We start from the raw sequence: 9,131 nt of genomic DNA, 5'->3' as shown, positions 1-9,131 counted from the left end.
TCGAATTAAGGAAATGAGGTGCCTGCCAACCCTAAATCATCGATCGTCATATCGACTTGAGTTTAAAATTTCATCACTCGTATTATTTTTGTAAAAAAAAAAAACCTATATTGTTTAGATAAATAATTATTTTTTAATATTATTCTAGAAAAAAGTGCCTATAAAATTCAATCACGCATACATAGATACTATATAAAAACAAGTGGTAAGAAAGAGAAAATAACACAAAAAAATAAAAGAAAATTTTACTAATAAAGGAAGAGATTGTGGATGCTTTTGGCTATAAGTTTTAACTCAAAATTGCCACATCCATTCTACAATTGGGGCAGTGAGGTGTTTAGAAGATCTTCAAACTTCTCTAGCCTTCTTTCGTTCCTTCCTGGCTATTCTATCTTTTAGCTAACTCACAATTCTCCTAGCTTTCCTTTTTCTTTTTCAAAACCTCTATCTTTGAATATTGGTTCAACCCTTCACTCATTTGTTTATCTTATCTTTATATATGCAAAGTGAAGGAGAGATAAAAGAGAGTTTTTAGTTTCTGAAAGAAGATGGTGATGATTATTTTCTGAGTTTTGTTTCTACAGATATATTAGTTAGTTTTTTTTTTTGTGTTCTCGAGATTATCAGCTGAGAAAGTTGTGAAAAAAAATGTGGGATCTTAATGACTCTCCTTATCATCAACCAATAGACGATGAATCCGAAGGTTGTTGTTCATCGCAGAAAACTTCCATAGACGGAGATGAAGATAAGGGAAAAAGGGTGGGATCCGTATCGAATTCAAGCTCGTCAGCTTTGGTGTTGGAGGAGGGATCGGAAGAAGAAGATGGTGAGAGAGGTAGAGGAGGTTTGAAGAAGAGAAGCAGCAAGATATTCGGGTTCTCAGTACCTCATGAAGAAGAAGAAGAAGAAGAAGAAGAAGAGTCGATGGAGAGTGAGGCGGGGCCGGTGACCCGCCAGTTTTTCCCAGTGGATCAAGAGCAGGAAACGGGTTCTAGTTCAGGGTTCCCACAGGCTCACTGGGTGGGGGTCAGATTCTGTCAATCGGAGCCTCACGCACCGGAAAAATCCGGTGAAGTATCACAGCCGATGAAAAAAAGCAGGAGAGGGCCAAGGTCGAGAAGCTCTCAGTATAGAGGAGTTACTTTTTATAGAAGAACCGGCAGATGGGAATCTCATATTTGGTTAGTTTTTATTTTTTATATTTCTTGCTCATTTTAATCACCTCGGAATTTTCTCTTCTTTTTATACTATATTTAAACCTTCTCTTCTGGAGCCAATCAGAATTTTGAGGTGTTTTTTTTTTGGGGGGGTTTGTCATTTGACGTACAGGGATTGTGGAAAACAAGTTTATTTAGGTATGACTGTCCCTCCATCATTTGTCATTGATTTTTCAGACAATTTTTATAGCATTTTTTTTTTCTGATATGGGTGAGATGGGTCTTTTCTCTTTGTTTTGTTGGCTGAGTTAGGTGGATTTGACACGGCACATGCGGCTGCTCGGTGAGCTCTCCAGTTTTATGTTTTAACCCTTTTTTCCCCCCGAAGAAAACAATGGCAAAAGTTGTAACAAAATTTTAGTACTTTTTGGCAGTGCATATGATAGGGCAGCAATCAAGTTCCGAGGATTAGAAGCCGATATAAATTTTAGTATCCAAGATTACGAGGAAGACTTGAAACAGGTAACAACAATTGCATAGTTCAGACTTTATCTTCAAAAGATCAATCTTATCTTGTTTTACAAAAGGGAAAGATTCTTTGTTTTACTTCTTTTTTTTTTTTTTGTATAACAGATGAGTAACCTAACCAAGGAAGAATTTGTGCATGTTCTTCGCCGACAAAGCACCGGATTTCCCAGGGGAAGCTCCAAATATAGAGGAGTTACCTTACACAAGTGTGGGAGATGGGAAGCTAGAATGGGCCAATTTTTAGGCAAAAAGTAACCCTTTTTTTTTCTTAATCTTTGTATTCTGAGCTGACGATAATGTTTATGTCTTTATTGAGATGTTGAATTGTCTTCTTGCAGGTATGTTTATTTAGGCTTGTTTGACACCGAGATTGAAGCAGCTAGGTTCGTGCTTTACATTTTTTTTTTTTTATGTTTTTGTTTATTAGTTTTAAGATAAGGCAGTAAAAAAGGTAATAAAAAAAAGTTGATGAAAGTCTGGTGGGGAGTTCTGAAATGTCTGGTCCCGCTTATTGTAGGGCTTATGACAGAGCTGCAATTAAGTGCAATGGCAAAGATGCTGTCACTAACTTTGATCCCAGCATATACGACAATGAGCTTATTAATTCTGGTAGTAAGTAAATCGGTTTCATCCTATTATTCATTAATCATTACCCCCCTTTGAAGATTTATATGCTAAATCCGTTGTTCATGCTTAGAAACTTCAGAAAATGCTGGAGATCACAACCTTGACTTGAGCTTGGGGAATTCAAACCCAAACCAAAACAGTGCTAAACCTAATGCTGATAGGCAAAGTGGTACGAGTTATCAGCAGCATAGTCTCCCACTTGAAGCAACTGATTGGCAATGTCGGGGATTTAGGTCTATGGTCGGTATAATCTCACACCATTATTAAATAAACATATTGGGTTCATTTTTTTGTTGATCATATCAGTTAAATCTGCAGCAGGAATCTCGTAGAATTGATGAAGCTGGCCATGGATATAGTGAGGAAGAAACAATGCAGTTGTTGAGCCAAACTCACATTCACTCTCCAGCTGTCTCAGTTAAGTGTAATGAAATGCAAAGATATGGACAGTTGAGGAGACCTGGAGGCAACAGTAACATATTTCACATTGTTCCTCAACACATTAATCCATCACCTTATCAGGTTTCTATTTTGATTGATGGGGGGTTATAATATATAAAAATATAGCAGGAAAGCTGAATTATACAAGATGACTTGTTTTTTCGTAAATTTGTAGATTCATATTCCAAGAAGCAGCAATGGAGGGCGAATTGGGAGTGATCTTTCATTATCAACTAGTGATCAACAGTGGCAATCAGGTCCTCACCACCAGTTGTTTGGAAATTCTGCAGCATCATCAGGATTCCCATCGCAGATCAGACCTTCCCAAACATGGCTTCACCAAAATGGCTTCCATTCACTCATCTAATTCTTCACTGATTAAAATTCTTTACATGCCTTTCTCATATATCATCCTTTTTTTATTATTATTAATATTATCTAGACGTATAGAAAAACAATTCCAAACTTGTTGAATATATATTTATATATATGATGTTCTTCTGACTTTTCTTTCTTTTTTTTTCTCTTGTCTTTAATGCATTGCTTTGCCGCCCTACACAGTTGGTATTATTATTGATTTAATAATACCCCCCCATTGTATGTATATGTAACTTTATCAACTATCATCATTAAATGTATCTTAAAAATTTTGAAAATCTGAAAAATGCTGCATGTATGACAAAGTAGGGAAATTATGAATGGATGGTGATGAATAGTCACCATCATTTATGTCCTTTGAATCAGTTCTCTCAAAACTAAAAGCAGGCAGACATGTGTGGTTATAATGACGAGATGGACTTTTTATCATCTTAACACCCCTACTCCATCCCCCATGGTCATTTTGCTTTAAAAAGGACATCTTGGAAGGGAAAGAAATGAAGACAAGGGACCAAATGAGTATTGGGGTAAGTGTACAGTTTGGGTTTAAACCCACCCTTGCTGCCTGTCAGTTTACGAGGAAATATGTGACTTGAAAAAGGGTGAAGCCGAGCCCTGGATCAATATCTTGGTTTTTACCCCATATAGACGATAAAATAAAAAAATCTCCAATGGATTTTCAAGGTCTAAAAAAAACATGCGAGGACTGTACGAGGAAGTAAAGGGTGTTTCTGCCTTTGACTTTTTAAATTTAATTTTATATTAGATGTGCAACAAGTGTTATGTTTTATTTGATATCATCAGTCAGTCCATTTGTTAATGACTAATGCCCTCCAGCATCAAGATAATTAAAGGTACTAAATTTAATAAAATAGGACTTGTCATTTCGTCATCTGGGTCGTCATTCTTCAGTTTGTATACGGAGAGCATCGGGGACTTTATTTTTTATTTTAAAGATTTTCTATATGGAGCAAGGTCAAGGCCACCATCGTCTGTCTTCATTATCATCTTGAAATATTTAAGAAAATAATAATAATAGACTCTCAACTCATAAAGGCATTCATTAATGAAGTTGCTTTGGGGATAAAAATGGAAAAAAATTGCCAGATATATAGATTTATCAAAATTTGTTAGAAGAATATGCTAACCCTAAAATAAAATAAAAAAATTAAATAAATATTCAGTCAAATTAAGGGAACAATATACTTTATAGCTTATAAAAGCAAAATGAAAAAGAATAGAAACATGTAATAATAAAGTGTATAGATATATTTATAGTCAAGCAAATCCTGTAGGCAAAATTCACCTACAACGTATAGCTGAAGAAGAAGAAGGAGAAGCATTATGATAAGCATCAAGTTTTAGGTTTCATGTCAGAATCTGAATCATATGTTGCATGTGAGGTGCCTCTGCTGCAATACATATAATGTCAAATGGGTCCATTGAGAAGGCAGCTCTCAAGCAAAGAACCATCCCCTTCAAGCTCCTTCAATCCCTCTCCCTTTCTTTTTGAAGGTAGACCCAATTACTTTTCCTTTTTCTAAACCATTCATTCCAAGTGTATAAATCAATAAATTACTTTATGTCATCTTATTTTTATTTATGATTTTCACCTAAAAATATAATTTACCTAGTTAGAACAATGAGATAATTGGGTGAGAATTTAACTGAAAGATGTTTTGCCCCAAATTGAAATATATGAAGGCTTAAATAGTAAAACAGCCCTGGAAAAATAAATGTGTCATTAGTTGAAGTTTCAATCTAAAATAATATTCACTTGAGTTTTTAATTGACTTTGTTAATTCTTTTGTTGAATGGATTGATACTCAAATATTGAAATAAGAGTTAAATTTGTTTCAAATGTGTTAAAATAAGATGTCAAATCATGTGCTATTACTTTTCTTTTCTAATACATATTAATCTTTTGAAGACCAAAGCGTAAAAGACTCTCTCTGTCTCCTTATTAGATGCTCTTTTCCATTGCATAGGATCTGCAGATTCATATCTCTTTTGTTTATTCGTTTTATAATATATTGAATTTTGATTGCTTTTCTAGTGTTTCGACATATCTCCAATTTTCTTTCTTTTATTTAATTAAATCATTCCAATTTTTCTCAACAAAAACTTGGTACTCAATTTAGTTAATTTCTTCGTCATTTGACTTTTATATGTAATAACCCTACTTTGAATCTTAAAATAATATCTTTAGATTGGGAGTCCTTGTTTCCTTGGATTTCTCTTTAGAAGTCTCAATAATAATATTTCATGTTTAGTTTATGTAAATTAAGTATAAATTAAAGGTTTTTACAAATTGTTTTAAGTGAAGAACTTTCAATTGTTAAATATATATTAATATATACAATATTTTAGATTAATATGATAAAATATCATATAAACCCATATCTTGATAAATTCAAGGATTGAATTGTTAAAATGTTAATTATATAAAAAAAACTGTAAAGAATATAACCTAGTCGGTGGTTGAGAAGAAAAAAGTGGGGACGAAGTCAGAGAAAAATGAAGAGAAAGCAAAGGGTAGAAGGAACCGAAAGGAGTAAAATTAAAATATATATATATATATATATAATAATAAGCGGAGGGAGAGGTATGGTAATGGTTGGCCTTTGATGTGGGGTTGGTTTGATACTATTTTTGCCTTTGGAAAAAGTTGTGGCATTCCATTTATAGGATTTCTTCAACCACTGCAGCTTTTCTGCCTTCTTCTTTACAATACAAACCCATCAATACAATAAATATACTCTCTTTATTACAATAACAATAAAAAGAGAAGAACACACAGACTAACTTTTCACCTTCCAACTTGTTCATTACCTTTGGTCTTAGAAAGAAAAAAATAAGACAATAATTTAAGTAAAAAGATTTAAATATTACAAAGTGGGTTAGAAATGTTGGATTTGTAATGGTGAATGGGACTTGACTATGCAGGCATTGGTCCCTATTCCAATATGTACACTTCTTTTTAAAAACATTGGAAGAGAAAAATAGACAATAATTGGGGTGGTGTAAGTGTTAGATCGCTTTCATCATTCACTCAGACAAACTGCTCCTTTGGTTTTTTTTTTCCCTTTATAGAAATACTGCTTTTAACCATTTTCCCATTACCCTCTCCTTCTTTCAACACACTTTCCATTTTTGGAATTCTATTTTGGGTTTTGTTATATACAAACACCTATTTTGGCCACTTTGTCTACTGTTCTATTACCATTTTGGGTTTTCCCTTTTTCTTTAATTATTATTATATAATCCAACCTTTGTTAACCCAATTATCACTTTCTCCGGTGCATCTTTGGACAGGTGCTTATCCTTCATTGGTTTATTCCATTCATTTGTATTCAAGTTTTTTGAAAAAAAGAAAAAGGCTAAATTTTATAGTCAGTCCTTGTTCTTAAATCTCGATTTAATCCTATCTTCTTTTTCTTTTTCTTTTTCTTTTTGGTAAACTCAAGTCCTTGTTTCTTTTAACAAATTTTAAAATATAGTCTAATCTTACCATTATAAAATATGAATATATGCACCTTTTGAAATTTATATGATTAAAATTATTAATGTATGCAAATTTATTTATATAATACATTGATTAAATATGATTATAACATACTAATACTATATAGATACAATTATTTTTGCTTACATGTTGTCTTCACTACTCAAGCATTATTTGAACGTTAATTAAAATGTAATTGTTATTAAATATATATCATATTTGAAATTATTAAAACAAAATAAAAAATATCAAATTATAGTTTAGTCCTTATATTAAGTTTAAAGTTGGGATAGTATCTATATTTTAGTTCAGTACATTTTGATCCTCTTAGTGTTATGCTTTCTTTTCAAAGTTACAATCGTTCCAATAAAACCAATAAATACATATTTTGAACTAAATAACTAACTCAACAATTAATAAAATTGTGACTAATCTGAATAAATTAGAAGAGAACTCACACACTTACATAGGATGGGACTTCAACTTGAGATCTGAAAGTTCCCAAAACCTCAACCTTGTTATTATGCTAATACCTCATTTGTATAGTTAGTGCAAATTAACACTATGAAAATTTACCATTAGTAAGTCGGCATCGTCGACAAATACTTGTGCTTATATGTGTATATATATATAAGATAGCATGAATTTGACACATTTCCTTTATTTGGATTGCAGTTAGAAAAAAGTACAGGCATCGTGTTTTGAAGTGAATGTTTGGTTCAAGAAGAGTAAGATCATGTTTTATAATAGGATTACAAAGTGCAAGATTACGAGTGGTATGTTACACTACCTTGCTTGGCTCATTTGGTTGTAATATTCAGTTGTTTGGTTGACGGGCTATAAGATTACTTAGAAACACATTTCACTAGTTTTTTTATTAAAAAAATAAAAAAAAAGATTTAGTTCCTTATTTTTAGTCTCAAATTTCATAAAATGGTGATAATTTATTACAATTCTTAATTTTTATTACAATTTATATGTTAATAAGTAAATATATGATGCTAAAGTAAAGGTTTTTTACCCCCAATAATATAAAATTTTAATTTAATAACTTAAATGATATTCCCATAAAATTAATTACCAAAATGATATGTTTTGAATAGTAACCATGGGTGGTGCCTAACAAGGTGGCAGCACCACCTGTTTTTTTCCACAATCATAAGTCCATCATTAGACATAATAGGGTTTGAAAAAATTAATATTTTATTGGTGGTGCCACCTTATACGACGGCACCAATATTTGTACAATGAACTTCAGGGGTGGATAGTCGTTATGCAGGAATACATGCCAAGGATTGTCGTTGAGTTACAAACACGACCTTATTACGCCCCGGACAACCAACTACAACCTGGAAAAAGAATTTTCCACTAGATGTTCTGGACATTCAATCCATGCATGCGGGTCTTTCCACACTGTAAGACACTTGTGCAGGTTGATGGCACTTGGTTATATGGAAAATATACTCAGGTTATCCTTATTGCAGTTGCACAAGAAGAGAACCAAAATTTGCTACCGATAGCGTTTGTCATTGTGGAGTCAAAGAACATGGAATTATGGGAATTCTTCCTGAAGAACTTGCGGACGTTTGTTGTTAGAAAAGACAATATTTGCATCATATCTGATAGATCAAAGAGACTAATTGTTACGATTAGCGTTCTGGCATTTCGTGGAGATCCATTTATTACATCCATCACATCACATCCAACTTCCACTGAGCCTACAAGAATGCAAACTGTCGCAAATAAGTGGTGAACATGGGTAAATTTAAATTTTAACATATTTTTTAAAATATTCTTAATACTTTGACAAATTAAATCGAAAAGGTAACGTGTTTTTTCTGAATACATATGCAGCGTACGAGCTAGGGCAATACTGTTTCAGGCAAGGCTGGCCAGACTTGAGGCTGATATGCATGGTGAAATGAATAGTCCTTTCTGAGAGTAGTTGGGTACCATGGAGTCATGGCAATAAGCTCAAAGTTTCGATGACGAATCTTGATATGGTAATATGACCACCAACCTAACAGAGGCTGTTAACTTTGTCTTGAAGCGAACACGACATATTCCAATTTCATTTGTTTTCTCAACTACGTTTTACAAACGAGGAACCTTGATGCCAAGAATGGGGCTGAAACAAGTAAACCAGATGAAAGCGATACACATGTTTGTCAAGGAGGACAGGAAGACAATGGATGCGAACGCCCAAAGAATAATGTCGATGCATGTAGAATTATGATCTCAATAGTTAGAAACTTTTCAAGTTATATAGTCCATCGACTGTCGACCAGTATCTCACCTTAATCCTACGGAGTTGATCTTTGAAATAGGTGGCGCAACTACGGGAAGTTCTAGACACTTTAGTACCCTTACACGCACGTCGTTGTAGCTTGTGCTCGCGCTTCAATCAATGTTGAACAATATATCGATGAGGTGTACACTCTAGAACGTACATTACGTATTTAGGGAAACGAGTTCCCCGCATTGCGTGATGTGTT

The 9,131-nt window shown here is 33.3% G+C and overlaps 1 protein-coding gene across 5 annotated transcripts; it reads left to right on the top strand.

The window, feature by feature from the left end:
- Positions 1 to 240: 240 nt before the first annotated feature.
- LOC105763378 (floral homeotic protein APETALA 2) lies at positions 241 to 3,267 on the top strand. 5 transcript variants are annotated; one of them, XM_012581612.2, is made up of 10 exons: positions 241 to 1,181; positions 1,330 to 1,355; positions 1,470 to 1,500; positions 1,592 to 1,679; positions 1,791 to 1,936; positions 2,024 to 2,068; positions 2,203 to 2,294; positions 2,392 to 2,552; positions 2,631 to 2,834; positions 2,929 to 3,267. In XM_012581612.2, exons 1-10 carry the CDS (start codon positions 649 to 651, stop codon positions 3,118 to 3,120), a joined length of 1,518 nt encoding a protein of 505 aa, XP_012437066.1. In that variant the 5' UTR covers positions 241 to 648; the 3' UTR covers positions 3,121 to 3,267. The 5 variants fall into 5 exon arrangements, with proteins under 5 accessions (XP_012437066.1, XP_012437063.1, XP_012437064.1 ...); XM_012581609.2 differs by having other exon boundaries at positions 2,203 to 2,297; positions 2,383 to 2,552; positions 2,634 to 2,834; XM_012581610.2 differs by having other exon boundaries at positions 242 to 1,181; positions 2,383 to 2,552.
- The last annotated feature ends 5,864 nt before the right edge of the window (positions 3,268 to 9,131 follow it).

The sequence above is a fragment of the Gossypium raimondii genome, chromosome 12 (genome assembly GCF_025698545.1).
Source record: "Gossypium raimondii isolate GPD5lz chromosome 12, ASM2569854v1, whole genome shotgun sequence".
Lineage (NCBI taxonomy): Eukaryota > Viridiplantae > Streptophyta > Magnoliopsida > Malvales > Malvaceae > Gossypium > Gossypium raimondii.
Note: the sequence above shows the minus strand (reverse complement) of the source record. Positions and strands in the feature narration are given on the sequence as shown.

Bases quoted from the DNA above. Each gene is read 5' to 3' on its own strand.
- LOC105763378 (XM_012581608.2), top strand. From the start codon at position 649: ATGTGGGATCTTAATGACTCTCCTTATCATCAACCAATAGACGATGAA. The intron at 1,937-2,023 runs GTAACCCTTTTT...GTCTTCTTGCAG, and splicing joins GGCCAATTTTTAGGCAAAAA to GTATGTTTATTTAGGCTTGT. The intron at 2,298-2,382 runs GTAAGTAAATCG...GTTCATGCTTAG, and splicing joins TGAGCTTATTAATTCTGGTA to AAACTTCAGAAAATGCTGGA.